This window comes from Eptesicus fuscus, chromosome 19 (genome assembly GCF_027574615.1).
Source record: "Eptesicus fuscus isolate TK198812 chromosome 19, DD_ASM_mEF_20220401, whole genome shotgun sequence".
Lineage (NCBI taxonomy): Eukaryota > Metazoa > Chordata > Mammalia > Chiroptera > Vespertilionidae > Eptesicus > Eptesicus fuscus.
Genome location: NC_072491.1, coordinates 17,347,579 through 17,375,004, shown reverse-complemented (window position 1 = coordinate 17,375,004; position 27,426 = coordinate 17,347,579). Strand labels below are relative to the sequence as shown.

The 27,426-nt window shown below is 37.7% G+C and overlaps 1 protein-coding gene across 2 annotated transcripts in view; it reads left to right on the top strand.

Annotated features, from left to right (window-relative positions):
* The window catches only part of ANGPT1 (angiopoietin 1), a 250,873-nt gene extending 224,519 nt beyond the window's left edge, over positions 1-26,354 (top strand). For both annotated transcript variants that reach the window (XM_008143400.2, XM_008143399.3), the window contains exons 8-9: positions 14,971-15,101; positions 26,045-26,354. In XM_008143400.2, coding sequence (XP_008141622.1) covers positions 14,971-15,101; positions 26,045-26,205 — 292 coding nt within the window. In that variant the 3' untranslated portion in view covers positions 26,206-26,354. The remainder of the gene's footprint in view (positions 1-14,970; positions 15,102-26,044) is intronic.
* The last annotated feature ends 1,072 nt before the right edge of the window (positions 26,355-27,426 follow it).

The window sequence follows — 27,426 nt, the reverse complement described above, 5'->3', positions numbered from 1 at the left end:
CTCAAGAAAAGTTCTCAATTGACTAGGGTTGAGGTTGAATGGGGTACGTTGGAAGAGACTGAAAGAGCCGGGAAAGGCTTCCTAGAGGAATTCCTTGGAGATTTGTGAAATATGAGTAAGTGTTCGTGAGGAGCGTTTGTTCATATGGAGGGTGGTGGCAAAGCAGGAAGGTCTTCACATTCCAGCCAGAAGGAATTATGTGACCAAAGACCCAGAAGTGAGAGAGAGAGACTGCCTTGGAGAATAGCATGCATCTTGTTATGCAGGGGTTCACTGAGCTGCAGGAAGCGGAGCGCTTTTTCCATGATAAGGAGTTTAGACTCTGTCGTACACTACTGGTGGAGAGAAATAAGCACACTGAGGACTTTGGTCAACAGAAGAATCTGCTTATGCATGCTGGAGCTTTATTTACGGGACTTATAGCAACACATTGTCCAAGTATAACAAAAGAAAGTATTTCCTCTCTGCAAAAAAACCTCAGGCAGTGTCTCTCAATGGTTTTCAACGTGCTACTCACCGTTTCCTCTCTGTCTTCCCCTCGGGGATGCTGCAAAGAAAGTTTCTTGCTGCTCTTTAAACAGAAATAAGAAGGAGAACAAGCCTTCCTCCCTTGAACTTGTTTATACTTAAAAAAAAATCACCAATTTCGATCACAACTTTTACAAGGACTTGACTTAATTTTTGGTAAAAGAGCAAACCTATAAACTCTCTGAGATGGCCATTGGCCTGGTCTTTTAGGCACCAGAGGAGGGTCCTGTCTGTGAGCTGCTCACTTGGAGCTGACTGTCAGCCACACATGTCGCCAAGGGAATTGAAATGCATTTAAGGGACTGTTTGTATTTTTTACAGGGGTCTTAGTGCCACATAATTCATTTTGGCACTAACTTTTTATTGTATTCTTAGAAAAGGAGAGGAATACTGAAAGAACTTTATTTTATTTAGAACTAAAAACAGAGAATCACTGCATTGTATTTCTGAACTTTGGGAAATATGGTTTCATTGTCATGGATTTCATGAAAATAGGTTAGTTTTTTTATGTGTTTATTTTTTAATTTACGGAATAGAGTGTACTCTCTCATCACTATGCAAATGGAAACTCAGAGATAACAGTATGCGAGTTCTCTATTTTCTTTGGAGGAAGAATTTATCATGAGTTTTGAACATACGCAATCTTCATGTCATTGAGAAACACTGAGAACCTTGTTTTACTGGGGTTTTGAAATAGGAGTCATTGTTTCCAGTGTCAAGAGTTTAAGAAGAACTGGGTGGTTGATAAACTAATTTTTATCAAAGTTCTACATTGTATTAATATTTTTAAGTCAAAAGAGAGATCTTCAAAACTTAAATAGATGAAAAATTAGTGTAGAATTTATGCATGTATAATGAAAGCTGATGTATAAAATAATAATAATAGAATCAGAGAAAAAAAGAAACTGGATATTCTGAAATTTATTTTTTCCCTCTGTAATTCTGGAAATGTATCTTTCTTAATAGCAGCATAGATTTCCATGGCTCTCACTATCTCCAGCATTTTTTTTTCACACTAGCACAACTTCCACCGAACATGTTCAAAGATATATAACATGTCTAACTCAGGGCATCTGAGGCTTAAAAGCAAATAAGATAATGCACCCCTTCTTAGCATAATGGTTAGGTTAATATACCCAAATTCTGGTCATTCCCCAATGATCCAGTTTCATCTGAGAACAACTGACACCAATTAAGGAAGATGGAATGTGATAAAGAAAGATTTTAATAAATAAAGGTAGGTCTGCATGGGGAACCTGCTCAGAGATTTTTCTCGGCTTCAGATAGGGGTATAAAAAGGGGAAAAACACACAATGGATTCAGTCAGTAATGCACCCTATTGGTTTGCAAGAAAAACCTGCATTCTCAAAAGATTGGAATTTTAACTTACTAAAGAATAAACGTTTGAATTAAAGGATCAATATTCAGGCATTTGGGTTCAAAATAAAGTAGACCTTAATCTAGATAGTCAGCAAAGCAGTTGTTTAGTTTCTTGTTCTTTGTACTTGTCACTTACTTGCTCTACATAAGACAAAAAACTTTCAAAGGAAATGGGGCCTTTTGAATTTGAGAAAATCAGTCCTTTTCATATTTAACTTGTCCAGTTTATTGCCTACATGCATGTCTTAGCTATGTCTCTCTCATTATTTTTATCACTCTTAGTATGCTTGCATATGTCTACCAATGTCATATATATTGATACTGGTTTAATATACATTGTCATTCATCTAACTCATGTTTACTGAGATGTGTATTTTATGGTTATTGGTTAGGGGACTAGTTTCTTTAAGTTTTCATTAATATTCATCAAATATTTACATGTGACAGTCTTTTTAAGGACTTCATATGTATTACCTCAGTTAATCTTCCCAATAATGATAGAAAGACATTACTCTTATTAGAGCCATTTTACAGATGAGGCAACTGAGGATCAGGAAGGATCAGAGCTAGATTTCAAACCCAGAAATTTCAGCTCCAAACTCTGTTCTGTTATACTACCTCCCCAGGCACATGTGAGCTCCTCGGGGCTAGTGTTTCTCTCCAGACACATTCTTGTTCTTCAGAAGCTAGTTTTTTTAATTAATTAATTAATTTGTTTGTTGGTTTGTTTAGTGGGGAGTGGGGAGAGGAAGGAAACAAGGAAGAATTTGGGGTAATGACTTTTTGTAGTTATTTCCTTCACTCATTCTTATTTTGTACCCAACCACCTAAATCTACTTATCTTTATGTATTTTTTAAAGTTTTTATAAATCTCATATCCTCAATTCTTGATTAGTCAAATTGTACATTAATAGGTCTTTTAATCTTCCTACTTATACCCTCTTTTTAAACTTCTTTTGAACTTTTTTCTACTTACTGATTTATGTCTATAAGTATAGATCATTGTCATCTGATTATCTATCATAGGCATTTATTCATTCATTTTTTTCATAGGTACACTGACTATAGAGTAACAGACTATATATCTACAACATGTGAAAAACAGTGTTGCACATAATGACACAGACTTAATAGAGCCTCCTCCAACAGAAATCACAGTCCTAAGATTCAACATTGGACAATAAATCCTCTCTCCTCTATCAAAGAAACATTTTTTAATGAATGCCCAGGTTCCAGGTGGAATAATGCAATAGAATGGACATATTTACAGATGTAGGTTCCTTTGTAGAACTGGATGGTCTCATTTCTCATATGAAATCTCTAGGATTTACTTTAATGGGTTATTCCATGAGCTATTTCCTCACATGTCTGTTGGCAGCCACAAACAAATTCCATCCTCATTATGGCAGTACCCCAATATGATTTGAGCAGAGCATTAAGTCATTAATATTTCAAACCTGAAAAAAATTGCTCATGGGACTGGAAATGTACAACACGATTAGAGTTAAAATGTTACTATGTATAAAGCATCTCTTGAGATGAAGAAAACTTAAATTCTAAACAATTTGAACTCTTAGTTCATAACTGATTCAATAAATATTTGTTGAATGCCTGTTATGTATATAGTATATGTAGTTCACAGAGATAGCTAAGACATGAATACATACCTTTTTTCCTACAATACTAATTATTTGTATACCACCCAACAACATCTTCATAATGCCAAACAAATGCTAATATTTCTCTAAATATAGATGGGCAAGAGAAGTATTATCTTTATTTTTACCAAAAGATGCCACCTATATCATTTAAATTAGTTCAGAAAGACATACTGTAACAACCATCATTGCTAATTGTGCCCAGCTTTTTCAGTAGGGCAGTGCAGGGCAGGGGTGGGTAGGTAAAGCAGAGACTGCCCTGGAGCAGCAACCAAAAGACAGCAGTCTTGGGAAACTCCGTCAGATTGAGTCATTACCACCAGGCTCTGAAAGAGAACCATGGGGGTCATTTTGCATTTTCTTCAAGTGATTGTTAGAAAGACAAACGAGTTCCATATGGTGGCAGGGAGAGAGCTCGGAGCCAAAATAAAATCTGCGCAGCTTGTCAGTATGTAAGACCTTAAAGTTCACATATCTGAGAGTCTGTCTACTGTTTAAAAGAGCTGAGGCCAAACTTCAATTTGTCATACATACAACTCCCACTGTCTTGGATAATGAAAGGGACTCTTGCCCCACCCCCCACCCCCGAATACAGCGAAGAAATAAAAATGTGAGAAGTATGGCGGTCTCTTAAGCAGACAAAATTAGTGAGAATCTGGATGCAGGGGATTGGGCTGCCTATCTTAAAGAAAAGAAAGTTATAGGACTATAGAATTACTTATATGGTGTAGTTTAAAGTCTATTCTTCCATAAGAGAACTCACTATTCTCCTACATTTACTAAGATATATTATTTAATCTTTTTACTTATTGAAATTACATTTTAATTTTTATTTTTGTAATCTTTTGACCCCTTTCACCCATTTCTCCCACCTCTGACCCCCTTCCACCTCTAGCAACCACCAATCTGTTCTCTGTATCTATGAACTTGATTTTGTGTTATTTCATTTTAAGAGTCCTCATATAAGAAAGATCATAGAATATTTGTATTTTCCTGACTCATTTCACTAGCATAATACCTTCAAGGCTCATCCCCATATTGTTGCAAATGGCAAGATTCCATTCTTTTTTAGGGCTGAATAATATTTAATTGTATATTTGTACCACATCTTCTTTATCTGTTCATTCATTTGGTGGATACTTAGGTTGTTTCCATATGTTGACTTTTAAATAGTGCTGCAGTGAACATGGGAATGTGGATAAAAGGAAGCCTTGTGCATCGTTGGTGGGGTAATAATTTTTTACTGTTCTTGATCAAATGTTACTCATAATTTTTTTCCTTAATTAGAAAAAAATGGGTTTAAAGGGATAAACCATGATTTTACTTTGTGGCTGCCTTTTTGGTTACATCTAATCATACTCTTTGGAGTTTTGTTGTTATAGTTGTTACTTTGTTTTTGTTTTCTGGCATCTTCCATACTTCTGTCCCTAGGTAAAATACTTTATTCTGGAATCACATTTGTTTTTTATGTCCTACCATATCATCCTTCATGGGCGCCACATCTACCCTGGCTAAAGGCAAAAAATAAATGTCCAGGATTCCCATGGTGTTATTCTGGAGGAAGTATTCTTTGTAATGACTCACACTTCAAATTCCCTTTCACCAAAGTCAGATGCAAAGCTAACTTTGGCTTTTCTATATATTGACTTTTCTTTTGTAAAGCGAAGGTTCATTTGGAACAATTATTAGCAAAATAGAGAAAGCCATGGCTAATTAAGTATACATAAGGACTTTATAAATGAGCCAGAACCACTATTAAAAATAACCACCTAAATATTCTGTTCCAGCCTCAATTTAAATGTTTCTTATCTAATTAAAAATACTTGGCATTACTGGAAAGCTGGCCCCTAGTTTGCCTGTATCAAATAACCTGATATACTTGTTGGCTTTGGGTCAATAATTGCTAATCCATGCTAGCTAAATAACTGCTCCGGAAGCATGAGCCCCCTAAATGTGCAGAGGACCTATCCTTGACTGCATAGTTGCTCCCAGAATTCTTGTGGGATTCCACGGAAGCATAGTTGTCCTCATTTGAAAACTTCTTAAAATAATGTCAAGAAAAACTATTTTTATGATACTCCATCTCTACTTCCCAGTGTAAGAGAATAACTGTTCAGAGGGGGCTTGCTCCTTAGAGGAGCATAAGCAGCTCCTCTGGGACATGCTGAGGATATAGACATCGGGAGGATGAACACTGTTATATATAGATTACAAGTTCTACTCAGTCTTCAAAATATTGGTCTCTTCTATTTTTAAATCATAGCGACCAAAACATAAACCAGTGTTTACATTGTACTATCTTAGGACTCTTCTCTGCTTCTTGTTTTAAAGATTCCTAATCTGGGGAGGACCTTAAGGAAATATATCTACACCTTATTAGGCTTTTTTCCCCCCACATAATTTTATTTGAAAGATTTATCATAACTATGTTTTTATTTTTAATTTGTTCTCTGATATCAGTTGGCTTTGTGCACAATACAAATAAAAGAGAAAACTAATAGGAATGAGAACGCTTTTCTTATTTTATTCTATCAATGTAATATATTGAACATGTGTTCATATTTGGGAGTCTCTAAGATAATGAGGACAAAAAAAGAACTGGAAAGATCAAGAAGGATATAGAAGTGTGTGTGTGTGTGTGTGTGTGTGTGTGTGTGTGTTAATTATTTGAGTAGGATAGCAAGGAAGTGGGATCTTAACTACTTAGCTAAATGAGATGTAAAAGCTATCCCTCTGAAAACATGGGTCAGCTATATTTTCAGTATTTGGGTTATTGATACTTGAGTTGGCTTTTACTTGCTATATTCAGCCTACTGAAAATTACTTACTTAGCACACCAGTCAAACTGTGAACATTGAGCTCCTGTTCTGTATTAGCTACAGTTCTAGATTCTACTGATTCTAAGATGAATAAGACACAGTTTATGCCTACAAGAGTTCATAGCTTATTGTGGGAGAAGACAAGTAAAACCACAAGTGTATGCACAATATGTGTTATCATAAAGTTATCTGTCTGGTGTTCTTTGAGGTTATACTTGAAACCTTAATGGATGAATGGGATTTCAGCAGCTATTCAGGGCTGGAATGGGTGTTCCTAGAAGAGGGGGCAGCACATGTACTGTACAGAGAAATGAGAGAGTGTGTTGCCTTGAGGAAACAGGCAATTGGTAAGTTTGAAGCATGATGTCCATGTGCAGAAAAAAATAAGTCATGGGAGCTGTGTGAGGAGGGTGAGAGTACATGGAGAAGGTAGAGGAGAGATAGACCTTCAAAATCCTTATAAACCACAATAAGTTTGGTTTGAACTTTATCCTTCATGTGTTGGGAGAACACTGAGGAATTTTAACCAGAGTGGAGGTGTGGAGAAATGCATGTTTTTGAATGAGCCACATGGACCATGCAGTTTAGAGATCAGGGGAAGGATCAAGACAAAAGGCTTTGAGATAAGTTGTAAGACTTCTGTGATAATACAGAGAAGAGCTGCCAGGACTAGAAGCCTGACCTTCAAATCTTGATTAAATGGATCTGGAAAAATGTATTTTTTTATTCACAGACCCTAACACAGATCGTTGATGAGGTCCATAGAGGTGAAGGTCAGGAAAAAACATTGTAGACCTTATTCTAATCCTAACATGTATACTTGCATACTCATTTAGAGATACATAAAGACACCCTTAAGCTTATAACAATTGATGATATTATGCGATAGCTTCTAAATGATACTGGAGAAGACTATATAATGGCATGGGGAAATGCTGATGAAATTATATATTTGAAAACCATGTTATAAAGAACATAAAGTTTGCTTTCATTTTCATTTGTATTTATACATGAGGAGAAACTGATTTGAAGGGTACAAAACTGACATAAGTAATTACCTCTAAAGAGGTAGATGAGATGAGGCTGTAGTCAAAAACTTTACACATATTGTTGGAAATTTTATAAGAATATGTTCAGATATTACATTTATATTTTAAAATAAACAATATTTTCTATTTTATTAAGGAATAGACTAAGTGTATATATAAACCATAATATCAAGAGTAGTCATATTCAGAGAAGATTTGGGTTGATTTTTGTTTTCTTATTTTTGTTTTTCTCTATGTCCTGAATTTGTAATTGTGTATTTATTTCTGTTGCCTTGATAGCAAAAAAAAAAAAAAAACCCACAAAAACAACAACAAAATACACCATTGTAAATTATGAGGCTTAGCCATTAACCCTTATGTGAAAGGATAAAAGTATAAACTATACCCAGCACATAGCAGTCACTCAGTTAATATCAACTGAACATTTGTGCTGAATTACCTGCAAAAGACACTGTAGAATATCATTGTGTCCTGGAAAGTCTGTCCCTAACAGTGAGCTTAAAGCTACTGCAGGGGAAATGGTATTGACTCACCTAAAGAAAGAAGGGAAGTCATGACAAATCAGAGAGAATCCAAGTATCAGAGTTGGAATTGGTATTTTTCCTACAAGAGCACCCGAGGGATAAACTCTTCCAGTCCCCATGGGGCAGGAGATGTCAAGCTAACAGTCACAGCTACTTAATTTTGGAATTTTCACCCTCCTCTGATTCTGTGTTCACTGTATAACCAAGTTTCTAATTATAATTTGGCTTTCTGTGTGAAATTCTCTCTAAGGAGACCAGGAGACTGGGCCCCCACGTGTTCTTATCTTGACTATAAATGGAGACCTGACAAAAGTCTCCCACAGTTTTGTGTGTGTGTCTGTCTTGGAGAGACTGAGAAAGTGATCAGATATCAAATTAAAACTTCAGATCAGCTCTGGAAGGTAGTGAATTCACCCAGGTAACATGCCCTAGGACTCCCATTGCTTGACACCTTACCTTTCCTTGGTGAACCCACTCCACATAGGTTGCCCAAAACTTAAAGTGTGAGTCTGCCCTTAAAAACTTCTACAGTTTTATATCACCAGCAAGTTTTAGCCTGCCTCTCAGAATTTTAAAATACAAGTTTGCATGTGATAATTCAGCCTTAGAAGCGCTCCCTTCAGCCTACTGTTAACTATAAGTTCTAGTAATCAATGAAACCAAGAAAACTTGACTAGGGCTTAATTATTGTATATTTTGCTCTGGCTCAAAAAAAAATCTCTGTAGAACATTTGTAAAATCCTTTGGCACAAACATACAATAGTATTGTTGTTTGCTAAAAATAATATCAAATCTCGAAAAATAATGATGGGATATATACATATAATACTTAGGTGCAACCACAAGTTAAAACATATATACATATAGCTCCAAAGAGTAATTGATCCTCATTATTTCTGTTCAATAATGATGTAAAATTTTGTCCAGAACTGGCGTGGGTCCAGGTAGTGTCTCACTCAAATAGAGGTATTGTTCACTCACTAGCTGTACTGTGGGTGGATAGGATTCATAAATATGACTCTGGCACAGAAGTGGTCACATGCAGAGGTTTGTAGAGACTATTGCTGGATTACTTTGAAAAGGTCAGAGGAGCAGAGTGTTAGGTAGAGTTAGGTAGAGGGGTAAAGTCTCAACCAGAGAAGACCTTAGGTATCAAACTGAAGTTAATGGCAACCCTCGCTTAGAGATTCTGAGCCCTGAGGAGCCACTGAAGTGTGCGTTTGTTTAGAGTGCCCAGCTGGATACGAAAGAATGTGTAGTATCTATAGGAAATGAGCAGACATCAACTACATTAGACAACTAGTGTGATTTGTACACTAGCTTTTTAATTCTAGACCAATATGCTTCAAAAGGCTATCCTTCAACAGTTTGTGAAGAGTAACCTGAGATGCTGGTTGAAGAAGTTTCTAGCTAGAGCAGAAAGGCATTTTTCACAAATCCCTTGTTCCAGGTACAGCTGCTGGAGAGCTCCTGGTCTGGGTTCATGTTGATATTTTTTGATTTTAAAATGGGAGTAGTTTTATTATTTAAGTCACAAAATTAATACACTAGTTTTAAAGATACAGATATTACAGAAGGTTAATGAAGAAAATGAAAAGTTACCTGAATCAGGCAATCAAACTTCTCTAAACATTTTCTGTATATCCTTCCAGACTTTCTCTCTCTCTCTCATTCCCTTTCTCTCTCTCTCATCTCTCTCTCTCTCTCTCTCTCTCTCTCTCTCTCTCTCTCTCTCTATTTTACATGGAACATACTGCTTTGTAGCCTGTCTTTCCACTTATTATATCTTGACTAGGTTCCATGCCTTCCAGTGCATATCTTTTATTTAGGTGACCTATATTATATTACTAGAGGCCTGGTGCATGAGATTCGTGCACTGGGGGTGGGGGGAAGTTCCTTAGTCCAGCCTGCACCCTCTTGGCAGTCCCAGACCCCTTGCTCCTTACTGTTCGCTGCTCCTTAGCCTGACGTGGAGGTGGGAGATGCTCCCGCCACAGCCGCTGTGCTCACCAGCAGTGAGCCTGGCTTCTGGCTGAGTGGTGCTCCCGCTGTGGGAGCACACTGACCACCAGGGGGCAGCTCCTGCATTGAGCGTCTGCTCCTGGTGGTCAATGCACGTCATAGCAACCGGTCATTCTGCGGTTCGGTCTATTTGCATATAAGGCTTTTATTATATAAGACTAGCGGCCCATTGCAGGAATATTCCTGCAAGAATAGGGCTTCCTGCAGCCTGAGCGAAGCTCCCACCTGTCTCCACTGCCTCCCTCCCTCCCATCTCCACTGCCTCCCTCCCTCTCATCTCCGCTGCCTCGCTCCCTCCCACCCTTCTCCTCTGCCTCGCTCCCTCCCTTCTCCCCCGCCCCGCCTGCTTCCCTCTTTTCTCCGCCGCCCTGCTTGCTTACTTCTCTACAGCTTTGCTCCCTTCTGCAGTGCTTGGCTTCCTTCTCCACTGTCTTCAGTCTTTGCTCTGCGCCTGGATATGCAAGTTAACTGCCATCTTGGTTGGGTTAATTTGCATATCGCTCTTGATTGGCTTATGGGCATGGCCTGTGGGTGTGGCTTGTGGGTGTAGCAGAGTGATGGTTAATTTGCATATTACTCTTTTATTAGATAGGATAAGGGTGATCAGTAACCTATTTAGCTACCTCTCTATTGTAGGATTTTGATTATCCTCGTTTCTTCATTATTGTTAACAACTGCCATATACAAAATACACCTTTTCCATCTCTATTCTTTACCCCAGTGATTTTCAACCCCGGTGCCACAATATTTTTTTTTTTATTGTTGACAGTATTACAGATGTAAGAAATAGAGAGTAAGGTAAGGCTGTTGAAGAATGCTGTGTTTGAGGTTAAACAATTGGGATTTTGAACTTAATTTTAGGGAAACCACTGGAATGCAAGCCCCTCAGGACATGATTATTTTGTCTTTTTGTTTGCTACTATATCTGAAGTGCTTAGAACAATTTCTAGAATATAGTATGTGCTCAACAAACATTTATCCAGGGAATGCATAATGAATAAGAGTTTGGATTTGAAAACTATGGCTAAATTCCAGCTTACTTAGCATTTCTAAGCCTTGCTATGAAAAATGGAAATATTGATGCCTATAACACAAATTCAATGTCACAATTAAATTTAATAACAGCTGCAAAGCATTTAACAGAGGCTTTGCACAGAGCAAGTCCTTAGTCGATGAGAATTGTTATTCCTGTTGCTATTAATAATCATGTTTAGCACATTACCAGTATTTTAAATTAACACAGTAAGTGATATGCTATAGTGGTACCCTAAAGGCATTTTTGTTTAGAGATTAATACTCACAATAATTAAATAAACTCATTTTCTGCTGTCAATCCTGCATTATTAGAGAACCATATGAGTTTGAAAATGCATAGTAAAATAAACAGCAAGCACACAAGCCATAGCGTCTTGGTGTAATTTTGGAGTCCTCCTTTCTTCCCTCCTCCTTCCCTCCATCTCTCTCCCCCCTTTGTTTAGGTTTCAGAGAGCTTGGGTCTTATAGCAGCTTGTTGGAAGGGCTGAGTTCAAAGAAGGGAGAAAAAGGTAACCAGCCCTTGCCAGCAGGAGTGGGGACTCTGAGAGCAGTGTCTCTGCTGTAATGGCAGTGACCCTGGCATCTGGGACCCAGGCTGCAGGGCATTCTCATCATCTGCAATGCCAATGAGGGGCAGGTGCAGGGAGGAAGCATACACCCTGCTCAATGAATATGGCAACGACTTGTATGTGCCTGAAAAGTTTACAGACAGAGATCAGCAGCCCTCTGGAGTGAGGAGAAGATGTGACGTGGTGGCCGCCCTGAAGAAAGAAGTTGTTACATGAAGGCATCTACGGAGATAAAGCTAAGAAGACTGCAGTCAGTGGGGAGTGGAGAGAATAGTGTAGTCTTCATCAGGACACTTGGGATAGAATCTAGGAAACTGGTGCATCATATTCTCCAGGATGTGTGCAAAACCAAGAGGAAGGAGAGCCAGGTTATTCTTCCAGTGTTACCCATCTCAGGCACATGCAAGGTTTCTTAGAAGATATAACAAACATCTTTTAAAAATATATATATACATATTTTAATTGATTTCAGAGAGGAAGGGAGAGGGAGAGAAACATCAGTGATGAGAGAATCATTGATCAGCTGTCTCCTGCATGACCCAACTGGAGATCAAGCCCACAACCCGGGCATGTGCTCTGACCAGGAATGGAACCATGACCTCCTGGCTCAGTGGTCGGCAAACCGCGGCTCATGAGCCACATGTGGCTCTTTGACCCCTTGAGTGTGGCTCTTCCACAAAATACCACGTGCGGGCGCGCATGTACAGTTTGATTGAAACTTCGTGGCCCATGCACAGAAGTTGGTTTTCGGCTCTCAAAAGAAATTTCAATCATTGTACTGTTGATATTTGGCTCTGTTGACTAATGAGTTTGCCGACCACTGTCCTGGCTTATAGGCTGATGCTCAACCACTGAACTATGCCAGCTGGGTGAAAAGTATCTTTTTAGGAACTCTGGTGTAAAGCTCCAAATCAAGGTACATTTCACATTGTATATAAATCTTGAAATAACAGTCACATGAATAGAGAAAGAGTTATCAAAAAATTGGCAGGAATCCTAGGAAGCCTCAGTTCAGAAAACAAAGTGGATTTTACCAATCCACAGTACACCGTGGTAGTAGAAATCGTTAAAGCTGCCTGTTGCCTGCGTGTTGTGAAAGATTACACGTTGTTCAGAAAATATAATCTTCACAGCATGGTGAGAGCAGTAAGGACCTGGCACAGCTTACCCCAAAGTGGGCAGCGCAAGCAGGAAATAGGAAAGGTGCTAAATTGGAATCCAGTGACAGATCAAATCAGAATGACCCAGCAGAAGGAAAAAAGTGACCAGCAGGTGGTACCAGAGAGTAGTGAGGAGCTGGGGTAGACAAACCAGTATCTGAGACACCAGGTAGGTGGTGAGAGAGGAGCTAAATCTGAACTTGCCAGTCACGTCACAAAGGATCTGAGTCAAATGTAAAGGACCTTTCATAGGGGAAAAAAAAAAAAAATCATTTGTGCTGGAAGTGAGTACAAGAAAATACTGGGCAGAATTTGCCAAATGCTATGAAAATGAAGAATGGCTACAGAAACAAGTCTACTTAGCATTTTTTTATTGTGTGAACAAAGGAAAGAGTTTCTGTAAGGTCCTGGAGAACGTGTTAATTTTTTTCCTTGAAAGTGGCAAGATTCTTAGATATTTTTTTAAAATGGACTCTGAAGGGAGTAGCCAAAGAACATATATGCATAACCCATGGACAGAGACTACTTTGTGGTGATGGCCAGAGGGGAGGGAAAGGGGATGGGTGGAGGTGGGAAATGGTGAGGGAGGGGGAAGGGATATATCTGTGATAGTGTCAACAATAAAGTGAAAAAATAAAAATAAAAAGAATGGAGTCTAACAATCATGTTGCCAAAGGAACTCTTGCAATGTTTCTACAGCCAATGGGGCTTGAGAATTAAGAGAGACAGTAACAACTCTCAAGCCTTAACTAAAACTCTCCTTGAAGAAGTGCAAAACCAAATTAAACAGCATTTCCCTCCGTGTGTATGGCTGGGAGAGAAACGCCTTCTCTAAATCTTCAGCCTGAGGTTTTGTCTGAGAGAAGAGACAGAACCCTGGGAGTCCCAGTCTGACAGGTCTGGCTTTCCGGGAAAAAATGGTATCCTTCAACTGAGTGCTCATAGCTCACATACCAGGAGGGGTCTCTTGATTTGAAAGTTTTCTCAAGGGTTTCTCCAGGGCAAAATTACTGCAAAAAAACAAAAAAAAAACAAAACAAAAACAGAAGAGACAGACACCAACGAGTTACAAAATAAAATGTCCAGATTATAATATTAAGGGGCTGTGAAATTAGCTTTAGGCAATGTGTTTATTCTTAAATTATAAAAAGTTTGGAAGTATTGTAAATATTAAGTCTTCCTGCACCAAAGGCTATGTTTGCTTAATGACTAGTGAGCATGGGAATCTATTTTTTTAATCTTCTGAGAGGGACCCTGCTTGGCAAACCTGACTGGAGGGGTTTAGGAGGGACAAAGAGAATAGACAGGGCAGGGCTGCGCTAATGCAGAGGAGCGGGAACTTCCTCATACACCTTTACGTATTTAGAATGTTACTTCTTCATAGGCTGAAGTCCTATTGAAAGGATGATAAGAGCATTGTCAGTATCATTTGGGGAAACACGGAGCGTAGAATTTTGGTGCCTCCATTAGACTTGCTCCAAGACAAAGATTACTTTTATTTCAATAGTGCAAGACTTTATGATTCTGGGAATAAAATTGGCCTATCCTTCCAAAACACACAACTCTGTGGAAATGGATTCCTCTTACTTTGTGAAAGAAAGCTGCTCCTCTACAGAGTTTGGTGGAGTAGTTTATTTTGAACCCCTTTTGTATTTGTTTGTATCTGGTAAGAGCTGAGTGGGACCAGAACCGTCCTTCCCCAGCTCTCATGCACTAGATCCTGTGGAATCTGAATTCACTCCGTGAAAGATTTGTTTTCAGGTTTACCAGCTGTTTATTTTCAGGGACATTTGAACATGTTATTTTATAAATGATGATTCCAGGGTTAGAACTGGGTGCTTTTTTTTCTTTTTTTCTTTTAATTTTAATTTTAAAAAGTTATGTCAGTTTTGAAAAGTCCATCTCAGCATGGTGGAGTAAACTTGTTTTACTCTGTGCAGGAGAGTGTTAAACCTGGTGTTTTAAAACATGTTTCTCTAAGGTTAACCATGATGTCTAAATGTTATTTTTAGTTGTATTTTGCTTTTGGTACTGCCAAATATTGAGCTTGGTTTTTATGGTTCCTAATGTTTTCTGGGGGGAAAAAAAAAATGTGTTCCCTAAAAGAAAAGAAGGGGAAAAATAATGAAAAAGGCATACATTCAACAAACCGGTCCTCTGGGTTTTCTTATTTTGTTAAATGGCTTATCTTTCTTTCTTACTTTTTTTTTTTTCTTTTAACTTCAGGTTGTATTTAAAGGGTCACAGTGGGACAGCAGGACAGCAGAGCAGCCTGGTCATACATGGCGCTGATTTCAGCACTAAAGATGCCGATAATGACAACTGTCTATGCAAATGCGCCCTCATGCTCACAGGAGGTAAGTCCTATGGGGCTGTTCTCTGCGTTATGTTTTAGTGGTTTGCGGCTTGAGGTTTCTTATCTATGAGAAAGACTATGATCTTCTGGTCAGGAAACTTAAGAGTAAGTCCCCAGAGATCTTTTGTTCTGCCCACTAATTTCCCATGTGTCCTTCTGCAAGATATTGCCAGCACATTTAGGCATTTGCCTCCTCCCCCCGCACCCCCCCCCCCACCGCCGTACCTAAGAGGGGGCGTGCTAAGCTTCATCCTGAATACATTCTTTAGCCTCTTAAAGTCCCAGTTACTCTACCTACCCAATAATCGTAATGCTACCCATAGTGGAATAAACAACAATTTGATAATGCAGCATACTGGGGGGAGAAGGGTGAGGGGAGGGGGGAATCTTACCAAACGTTTTGCAACTGCATAGGAGAGTTCATTGACAATTCTGTTGAAATAGAATAAGAAGAATAAAGAGGTATAGTTAAATCTAAAGTCATACAATTAAGAACAGCTATACAGGACTTTGCATTATATCCTATTGACCTCTGCAAGACATTGGAGCTGGTGTAAGAGATACCATTAAATAAGATTGTATCACTGGGTAATAAAGTTAATTCGTTTTTCACTTTTCTAGTATTTTTCCAGCTCTGATTTTGTAAAAGGAAAATTCTCAATTTGATGCTAGTGTGTCTGTAATGACTCCTCTGTACTTTCTTAATAATTACCCTTCTTAGCAAGGAAAAAACAAAACTTTCTTCGCAGGCTCCAGGCCTTGACCAGGCAATGGCACCTACCTAGAATTAAATAAAGTGATTCTGTTTCAGTTATATTGAGCTTCATATCTACCTTTTATTATAGCAAGTGGTACTGATTTTCTAGTTAAAGGAATGATATAAACTTTGCATGTTTACATGTATTCACAATATTTGATATTTAACAAATCATTGATTTAAAGAAAACTATTTCTATTAAGTTTTAATAAAAGTTCTAAGCAGATAAGGCAAAAACTGCAAAGTTGATAGATGACTGACTGAAGTCTGAGAAGCGCTAAGCTAACCCCCACTGGCAAATGATGAGGCTTGAGAATGTTATAGGCTCTGGCAGAGAAGGAGTTGGCACCAAACAAAATTGTAAAAGAAGCTTTTTGCCCAGTGTTTCTCCTCACAGTTTTAGTGTTATTCCCTTCTCTTAATGGAATAGCTACAACTCCCACCTTCAACTGTCCTGATTCTCTCTCTTTCTTATTCTACAACAAAACACCTTTTCATTCCAGTAAGGAAAAAAAGTGTTTAAATCTAACATTTTTCTTCCCAAACTGTGATACTATTAGCATTATTATTACATGCTATTTTATTTGTTGTACTGTCTTACTTGAACTCCAAACTCAGTGACATAAGTAGGGAAAGGAACTCTAATCTCCACTTTGCACATAAAGAAAACAAAAGTAAATTAATGCTCATCATTTCATCCTTAACATCTAGTGCAGTAGATTGTTTCACATGGGAACTCAATAAAAAATATGGTGCGTGAATGAATGATGATCTTGTAACCCTTAAATCGCTTTCAAATTTTGAAGCCAATGAAATGAATCATTAGGTTGACATTTTTTCTCATCAATTAACAGAGCACAGAAGAGTATGGAGAGTAGGTTTTGGAGAAGTCTTTTTACCTTCACACCCCCTTCCCCCCCACCCAAATCTCCATTAATACTACAGCCAAATGACATTCCATTGACCCCAGCCACTCCATTTATATTAACATCTTTTCGGCATGAGACCAGCTCTAGTATTATCAATGCCAGCCCAGTATGACTCTGCCTCTATCATAACCTTCTTCTTAAGCTTGACTCATGCCACTTGGCATCACATTTAACCTCATCAAACAGTTAAAAGTCCTCTCTATGTAATCTTATGAGCCCCTCCCCAAAGCAGTTGTTAGAAATTTAGAATACTTTTTAATGGCAGATTTTAGTATATTGGCTGCCAAAGCGAGCACAGGCAGATTGGGTTTTAAACTTTTTTCCAGAGAGAATTTTTTTTTCTTTTTATTACCTTCCTGATCCCATGAAGGGAATTTTCAGAAACTTGATACAAAGACAGAAAGACTTTGATTGTCCACTTCCCTGCCCATTTTAATACCGAAAGACACTCATTTTCTTCATGTCTATTTTTACAGATAATTTTTCTTACCAAATAAATACAACACATGAGAGACCAACAGTAAAATCTTTCGAATGTTTCCTTAGAAGAGCATCCAATATGTTCATAGTTCTGTCATAGTAACGAAAACGTAGAGCAAAGTAAAGAGAATAATGCACCTCGTGGTTGTTGATGTGAAAACTTCATTGCTCAGATTTATGGTTTTATTTCTGCTTCAAATGAGTGTACTTTGTCATGTTCTTTCATCCATAATCATTCTTGGACCCACTTCTTACTCGCCAATAAACACACATGTTGGGGAGAGAAAATTGCCGTTGCTTGGGCTGGAATAGTCTAAGTAAATGTGTCTTCGTAACAAACGCCATTACCCTATCAAATATCCTTTTGAAAGAATCCAGGTCTTGCAAAGCTCTTCAGTCTACAAAGCTCTTGTGTGGAATTTAGATAGCTAAGAGCTGGAGAGCGTAAGGATGCATGTGACAGTCCAGGTAATGTGAGTACTGCCTGGAACTTACGTCTCCTTAGCTCCTCCCCATCACCTCTATATTTTTCTCTGTCATATTTTCTCTCAGAACCACTTTCTCATCTAATGATTTCCTTTTTTTAAAAAAAATTGAATTTGAACTTGTTGCCTATTTAAAATAGTCTCTTTTAAGCAGTGAGATTCTATACTCTTTGAAACTAATAATTTATAGTTCTCTGTCATCATCAATTAAAGCTTTTTTATCTTGTTTATGTTTTTGCTTTGTTTCTTCTAAAAGGAATTAAAGGGTAAAGTAAGATTTATTGCCCACTAACTGTCCTCAATAGTTTTCTTCAAGTACATGGAGGGATTATAGTTGGAGAATGTGGTATCGTTGTTTACCCTTATCTGTCCAACACTGAACAACAGGAGGTGGGCTTAATTGAAAGCAGAAGGTGTTTCAGCTAGACATTTGGTAGAACATTTTGATCTTTCTTCTAACATTCTAACTCCATAACTTTCTTCCAACAATTTAACAGTTTAATGAGCATGAAAGGACAACTACTATAGAGATTTGAGCAAGTTAAACTAAAACCCTCCTCTCTTGAGGGAGACCATCCACAGAAAAAGTAAATAAGAAATAACACTTAAAAAAAAAAAAAACTCTGCAAGTGCTAGGGACACAATATAACATGTGATAGAGCTGTGGCAGGAATGGAGAAGTAACGTAGGTGGAGTGTCCACGATCAAAGGTCAGAAGGAGTTGCTAGAGAAGATTGTACATTTCTAGTCATGAACACCTTCACCAAGAGAGCTTAGAGCTATTTGTATGGAAGAGCTTTCTTATGCATGTCCCTGTAATTGTGGATCCAGAAAAGATTGTCCCTTCCATGTTCTTCAGGTTCTGTGATTCCCTTATCCATGTCCTCACTGTGGCTGCGGTAATAGTAATTTCAGTGCATGGGTTGTAATTCATAGTGCTTGGCTGGGTGGAAAGGAGGTGTGGTCGGCTGAGAAAGCACATTTCCATCGATAGAAATAGGTACCACCGTGTTTTACTTGCTCCTTTCACAGAAGCATATGTACCTATTCCTGCCTTATCCAAAAGCCAGCAATTCTTCCATCCAATTTAAATTTTGAATCATTTCATGTTTCATTGCACTTTTCTTATGGAATCAAACTCTATATTTTGAGTTCAAAATTACCACACACGTTTTCTATGGATGTGACCCCTCTATTAATCATTAAATAGAGATGATTTGTCAACATAGATTTATAAGCCAGGAATAATCTGTTCTCAGTGATTCCATCAACATTAGGAAAATTTGTAGTTCTCTCCCTTGATATAGCATATTGTGACAAATCTGCATATTTAAGTAGTAGGAGGGATACATTTAAGATGACTGTAGGAAATAATTTTTTAGTCCCACAGGAAAGCTCCTACTTTGCTCTCCTGAGCCCAAAGAAAGGAATCAGTTTCTTATAAATGTAACATTTTATCCACTATTTAACATTAAGAAAATGAAAATGTAATCTCATTCAATGCATGCTTTTTTTATATGGACTTATTGTACATATAAATAAACATGCACAGAACATCTGACTTCCAAATTATGAAAATGAAAAATTTTTATCACTAGATTGTCATATTCAAAGCAAACTTACATTCAAAGAAAATGTGGTCTTTGGTACTAAATTAGCATTCTTCAAAATAAGTTATTCTAAAAGTCTGTTAGAAACTACAGTTACTAAAGGTTGCCAACAAAAACAAAACATGGTATTGTTTTAAATTCTTTTTCTTACCTTACTTTTCTTTCAACACAATTTCCATATTTAGAGTATAATATAAAAGCTATGTAAAAATGTGGCCTAACCTTCTGCAGAGAGAAATCTGTTGTGCGGGAAACTTCAGTGTCTTTTCCCACGCATAAACTATGTCAGCCGACAGACAAGACTTGCAAAAGCTAACAAAGGATATCTCTCAGTTCAGTCCTAAAAGGGAATAAAGCCATACACATAAATTTCTTTATACACTCTAGAACTTATTGGATGCTAACAGCTTAGAGTTGATAAATGCTTGTCTCGTCTTCTATTTAATCTTGAAGAAGACAAAGAAAATGCAAGAAATTAGTAGCTTCTCTAACTGGTTGAAGTGACAAGATTTGGGGGAAAATAGGATCATCTTAGAGTTTTTAATAACCCAAGAAGGATGTGCTAAGCATTGTCAGATAACTGGTATTCCCTAGATTTTAAGACAAAAATGTTGAAAGAAAAGATCCATGTTGATAATTTAAGGTTGACCACAGAAATCTATATTACACTATTTATGTCAAAGCAATTTCTTATTTGTTATATAATCTGTAAACCTATTCCACAAAAATTTACATGTCTTCAAGGCAGGGACTTCATGCTATCTGCCACTGTATCTTCCGTGTCTAGCATAGTGCTGGGCACATAGTGCTCAATAAATGTTGGTTAAATGAATGAATATGTTTTCCCTGAATCTGAAAGGACATAACAAAATTATAAGTAATCCTGATGAGGTGACAAAAATAAATCAACATGGGTATGAATGTGACTTTGCGTGAACTTAAAGATACATAAGTATGTATATGTGCAATATTTGCATGTACACATGGAACAAAGTGATGAATATAGAAGATTGGGACTAAATATTAAGAATAATTAAACCCCAGAAGACTAACTTTCTGAATTGGAAAAATATTGACTATTAGGTTCCTGACTTTCAAATACATTTTAACATCATAAGTACAAAGTTTAGGACTATATTCCTGTTTTCTGGAGGAAATTTTTTTGCTTCTTGGAAAAGAGCAAAAAATAAATAAAAAATCAGAAAATGTCTTTCAAAGGATAAGTTTGGATAATGAGCCAGAATTGATAGCTCTATAGCACAAAGCTGTTACCAATGATTAATAACTGACAATCGATGAGAAATAATCACTTAATTTTGTTAGCATTTTACTCTGACAATGATATAGTGAATATTTATTGCCGTCTTGCTGTCCAACAGGCATTTTTGCATTATCCTAAGTAATTTGTATTTAATAACTTACACGATGCTTCTAAAAGCCCTTTGAATTAGGCAAGAGCTAAGATACAGAAAAGTTAGATAATTATCCAAAAGTCACAGAATTAGTGTCAGTCATAGGACTTGAACGCAACCTTCATATAAGCCATCACCTTGCCCACTCCTCCCACTGCCTCTGTTAAAGGAATGGCGTGCAAACACAAGAATTCAACCCTACTTTGCAGCATGTTTTAATGAGGACTTGACATGAAATGAAGTCCAAGGGAGGGAAGAGACAGTAAGAGAATACCTAGAGGTTTTAAATGAATTCAAGATTACTCGCCAGGATAAATAACTTTTCATCTTTCAAACAAAAAGAAGAGAAACGGGGGGAGAGGGGGAAGCCGCATCCTTGGCCTAAAGCCAACATTGTGCACATGACTCAGCACAAGGTATTTTGTGATGATCCCACTGATAACAGTCGCACCAATCAGTTTAGTTCAGCTTTGTCCTCGGTGATAAAAGAGGAAAATCTTATTTTCTGTGCAGGTTCTTTTGCATACTGATGACTAGAATGCATGCATTGAAAATGAATGAATGAAACCTATAAAAACAGATATATTTTTTTATCTTGCTATACTTGTTACCTTAGGAAAGCGTGTTGAGAGACACTTTGTTTAGATCAGAATTTGAGAGTTAGGTTTCCTGACTTTTAAATAAATTTGAACTTCCTGAGTACCGAGTTTAGAATTAAATTCCTATTTTCTGGGCAAACTTTCATTTATGGGTGATAAAATACGAATTTTCTGCTTCAAAGATGAAAGACTTGAATGATTTTTAAAGGCCTAGGAAGCACAGGGTAGTTATTACAAAACTAAATTTTAATGAGTTAAGTGTAAATGAATTAGAAACATGCATCTCAGATTTCTTATTAAAATATACATGAGGTTACAGGTTATGAAGAAAAATGCTTGGCAAAGTACATCTCAGCAGTTGCCAACTTTAAAACATTTGAGACATGTTATCAGTTGTCCCAGCAGCCGATGGAAGCTGCGTTCTTCTATCCTTTGCTTACATCACCGAGTTCTTTCAAACTTAAAGTGCCTTTGCTAGCTTAACTTATTTAGCATATTGCTTATTTGTTACTCCCAGACACTTAAAGAACAAAGGAAAAAATCACATTGTCTTATTTGATCCCTGAAGCTGCGCTGGGAAAATTGTTGATCAGACATTCATAAAGCACATCTTATGAATGAAGAACTGTGGCTGTGTGTTCTTAGAAAAGTTCCTTCAACTGTCTGAGCATTGGTGCCTTTATTGTGGTACTAGCCACACCACATAAGGCTATTTGGGGAATAAAATGAGAAAATGCATAAAATTATTTAGCAGAGTCCTCGATATATATTAACTGTTCAAAAATAACAAATATTATTTATATTCTTAATGAAAAGCTCTTAGTTATTAGTTGATGAAGTCAGCATCAATGTCTGGGTCTTCTCGCTTCTGATTTGGTGCTCATGTTGCCAAACAAAAATTTTTTTAATATAATAAAAACCTTTGTGTTGTCCTCTTATTTATTGTGCTAGTGCTATTATTCTCCAACCCCTCACCCACTGGCACTCCAGCCAGCCCAGGCTGTTGGCAAACACTCTCTCTGGTGTCCGAGAGTACATACATATTCTCTTTCTGTCCAGAGACACCCACCCTTCAGGACCCAGCTCAGATGGTAAATGAGTGGGCCTTATGGACCCACAAACAAGACTTTCTGCCTCTGTTTATAAGATTTTTGTTTTATTCTTTTAAATATATTTTTATTGATTTCAGAGAGGAGAGGGAGAGAGAGAGATATAGAAACATCGATGATGACAGAATCATTGATAGGCTGCCTCCTGCATGCCCCACACTGGGGATCGAGCCCATAACCTGGGCATGTGCCCTGACCAGGAATTAAGCATGAACTCCTGGTTCATCAATCCACACTCAACCACTGAGCAACACCAGCCAAGATGTTTATAAGATTTTTAAAAATCTCTGTTTAATGGCTGTAAACTCATTTTTTAAAACAGTCTATTGTCTCTTTCCTACACAAAACTATGGCCCAGCAGATGTGGCTCAGTTGCTTGAGCATCGTCCCATGCACTGAGAGGTCACCGTTTTAATTCCCGGCCAGAGCACATGCCCGAGTTTCAGGCTCTATCCCCAGCAGGGGGCGTGCAGGAGGCAGCCAATCCATGTTTCTCTCTCAATGTTTCTATCTCTCTCTCCCTCTTCTTTCCTCTCTCTAAAAATCAATAAAAACATACTTAAAAAAACAACAACAATAAGAACAAACAAACAACAACAACAAAAACACACACCGTGTACTCCTTAATGTCAGGAATTTTGTTTTACTTAACTCTGACCCCTATGTCTTCCCATTGGTTAATATTTGTTTAGTTGATTCTAGATTCAACTTTCCCCCCTTTATCATGCTGCCACTTATACTTAGGATAGCTTTGGCAGATTATAGTCACAGAATGAGGGCTCCACATAATATTTTATTAAACATCTAACCTGAAAGATCTAGTTTTCCTGGTTAAATGTTGACTTCCACTCCTAGAGAATGTTTTACTTGTTCACCTGATGATGGACAAATGGAATCAACTATAAATTTTTCCATGAGCATAATTCAGCCTTCTATCAAAGACTGTCCACTTCTCACCTTTATTCCTGCAAGTGTCCCCCTTGTTCACCATGCCAGCTGCACTGATGTTCTCTTAGAGAGAACACTCGAAGCTTTCTTTCCACTTCATGGCATTGGCAGGTGCTACCCTCTGCTTACAGGAGCCTTTCCCATCTTCACGTGGCTGCCTCGCTCTCATCCTTGAGGTCTCATTAAATAGCAACTTCTTCCAGGACCTTGCAAAGTCAAGCAGATTTCCTGCTAGTCTCCTTTACAGCTCCCTAATGCTTCTGTCTGTTTTTTCTTCCTTTGCTCATGATTTGTATTTATTTATTTGCTTACTTTTTGTCTGTTTTTCACATTAGAAGTAAGTTCCATGAGGGCAGGGACTACATTTGTCTTATTGAGTGTTGTATGACAACACCTAGCAATAATGACATCTTGAATGAAGAAATAATGGAAAAATGAGTATAATAAGCATGGATGGTTTATCAAATGTAACTTTTAGTAAACAAGGCTACTTCTGACCCGAGAGACTTTACAAGAAGACAGAGTCAAAGCCAGTCAACCTGTCAGGAAGCCTGTCCTCACTTGTCACTCATCTGTCAAGTGAACTCTGTTCGGTGCAGCGCTAAGTAGCTCAGTACGCCAGAGAGCCTGTATGGACCAGGCCTTTCCACTTCTCTTAGGTTAATGAACAAGACTCTGGGATTTGGTATTAGGCCTTCTCACCTCAGGCCATTTCTCTTGTTAACTCTAACCCAGCCATTAGTCTTCTTTCAATGTCTCTAAAATGCCATTCACCTACTACAAACAGTTTCCCACTTTACTCATTAGAATCATATGCAAGATCAATTTAGTCAATACTCTCATGTAACCCTACTGTTGCTTGTCATTTTCTTAAGCTTATCTGAAATTTCCCAACCAATGTATCCTTTGGCCTGTGCCGTGGATTGCCAGGTGCTGTTGCAACAGCCATCTGCCTTCCCCACAATCTTCCAGAATGCTTATGACGTTCTAGAAACCAAACAAAACCACACTTTTACTCTTTAAGTACCCTAATGTGGCTTGGAGGACCTTTCCATGATTTTCAGTAGTTCTCAACAATAGAGTAGCTGAATTTGCTTCAGAGACCCTGGTGGACATTTGCAAAACTATGAAAGGCTCGTTAACATGATGGAAAAAGGACCTCAAGGTCACAGGAAAGGAGGAGAAAGTTGAAACTCCACAGCAATCAAGTTGGGTTTCATTTTCTCCTTTGAGAGTCTTCGGGGTAAATGAATTCCCTAATATTAGAATGTCTTTGTAACATAAATAACATATTTTTACTAGTTGTACTTATCAGAAATATTTAACGGAATTAATCTTAAGACAAAAGGTGGAATGTTACAGTTCCTCCTTCCTTGCCAAGGAGCCTTCTTGCTCCTTGTGTTTTCATCGCATCGACATCTATGTTGTTTGCATACAGTTAGTAAAACGGCACTGAACACAGCATCTCTCCCAGTTCATCAGCATACCTTACTGCTCCCCGGTCTGAGCTGATAATTAATACAGCTTGTTATGTCTCTAGTATGACTTTATAAACACAACCCAGCTGTATTCATCTTCCAAAATTGAAAAATGAGAACTAGCTTTTCTCCATTTTTCTAAAGTTCCTGCAGGATGATGCTCGTGTTACAGTTAAACATCAGCTGCGCAGCTTTCTCTCTCTGTAGCTATTAGTCCCTTAGGTATAACTCGGCAATCAAAGGGAGGTCAACTGTATCCAAGTAAAAATATGCCAGAATGTCTCTGGCATCACTTTCTCCCTGAAGATTTCAGCAGTGTTACTTCAGGAGAGGAAGAAAAAATACTATGTTTTATCTAAAAATCTGAGAACTTTATTCATTAAAAAAAAATAAAGTACCGAGTTATCCTTATGGAGAGCTATGCAAGCATAGGGTCCCCATGTCACTGATCAAGTTGTTTGTTTTTCTTCTTACTGGGTTTTGAAAGAACGTGAACAATCTCAGAAAAACACTGCTACATAGCAACTACATGGCTACTACTGATGAACACTTCCCATATTGCTATTACATACAGAGAGGGCTAGAAATTCAAATTCAAGTTGAGCATCATAGTCATTGCCAGGTGTCCAATTAATTTCAGAAGCAGCTGAGGGCCAGTTCTTGGCAAAATTATGAAATAGATGGAAAAACATCTCTTTCTCTCTATTTAGCTGTCAGTTGTCTAAACCTCTGAATTTCTTCACTAATAATTCATTGTCCTATTCCCGATAATAGGCTTAAGATGGAATGCCTCTTAAGGGTATCTGCATTTTACTTGCCCTACAAATAAATCCAGGCCATTTAATGAAACATAGAAGCTTCCCATCATTCCGTGGGAAATGTGTCCCAATGGAGTGACACAGACACTTGATTCCCTGAGAGCATTCCTCTCTCTGATTGTTCATATAATGCCTAAACCGGATGTCATTTAAAACAGTTCTACTAAGGGCAAGATATTTATTGAATGCCTTACTATTTGCAAACGGTCATAACAAGTATGAACACATTTCCCTCAGTTAATGCCATTAATTTCCAAATGTTCAATTTCTTTGTAATTGTTTCTTCTTTCTTTCATTATTAACTAATTATTTTATTCAGGCTGGTGGTTTGATGCTTGTGGTCCATCCAATCTAAACGGAATGTTCTATACAGCGGGACAAAACCTGGGCAAACTGAATGGGATAAAGTGGCATTACTTCAAAGGGCCCAGTTACTCCTTACATTCCGCAACCATGATGATCCGACCTTTGGATTTTTGAAGGCACGATCTCAGGAGCAGTTTATAAAAACAACAAAGAAATCTGGAGACGCTACCAGATGAGAAACCGCTTGAAAACTTCTGGAGCAAAACCATGTGTCCCCCTTCCGGCAGCAGGCAGCAGTTCCGTGAAATCAGCAAGGTTCTTGACTGTGGATGTGGAGCCTGTTGAGTTCACAAAAGTCTGTGCTTGGGGTGACCCTGCTCGTGTGGCTTGGCTGTCGAGGATGCCACTCACTGTCATGCTTTCAAAAGGGAAGGAACTGCTCAGCTCCCTGCGCTTCAAACTACTACTGGATCTTACTTTGGAACTATGATAAATAGGGTTTATTTCAGGCAAAAACTGAAAAAGAAGAACACGAACCAACAACAAAAAAGAATGTACATGAAGAATAGAAGCAGGCCTGCCATAATCCCGTGGAAAAGACGTATCACACCAGTGAAATGGTGGCGTTTCTATGCAAACCTACTAACAATACGTTTATACTGTTGCACAATTTTAGTAAAAGTTCAGGAGGCAAAGCATCGCTCTCTGAGTCGGTTAAATGTTAATGAATTTCAGAAGTCATACTTACTCATTGATTTCAGTTAACCCGTCTTCAAATGTAAACTCCATGTTGTTAAGTCATAATGAATTATAGTGCATGAAGGCTAACAGTGTGATGTCGAGACAGACTCTGTTACTCTTTGATTTTTTTTTATACAGTCCCCAGAAAAAAAAAAAAAAAAGAAGAACATTATCAAGTATGGACCTATACGGTAAAAAATTAACCCCTCCCTACTACAGTTTTCATTTGGTCTAAAAACTGACTGACTGACTGATATAAAAATATATTTATAGCCTGAGTAAAGTTTAACGAATGTGAAATTTATCATCAAGCTCTTAAAATAATATACGTGCATTTAATATTTCCCATGATATTATACATGAAAGCAGTTTTTTAGAGTGTATTAAACTGAAGTAAAACCAAGTAAACTGGAACAGTTTATTTTACAGTATTTTCTTGCATGTGTACATGTGAGTGTAACTACATTATTTTTAAATAATGATCTTCAGTTCTTCACCCTGTTATTTCATGCTAATTTAATTTTTGCTAACTAACTGAAACATGCTTTCCAAATTTACCCCGTTCCAGTTTCCATAAAAGATACACTTTGAAGTCTATGAAAAATAAAAGAATTATATTGTATATAGCGTGTTTATATCCATAGTAAACCTAAT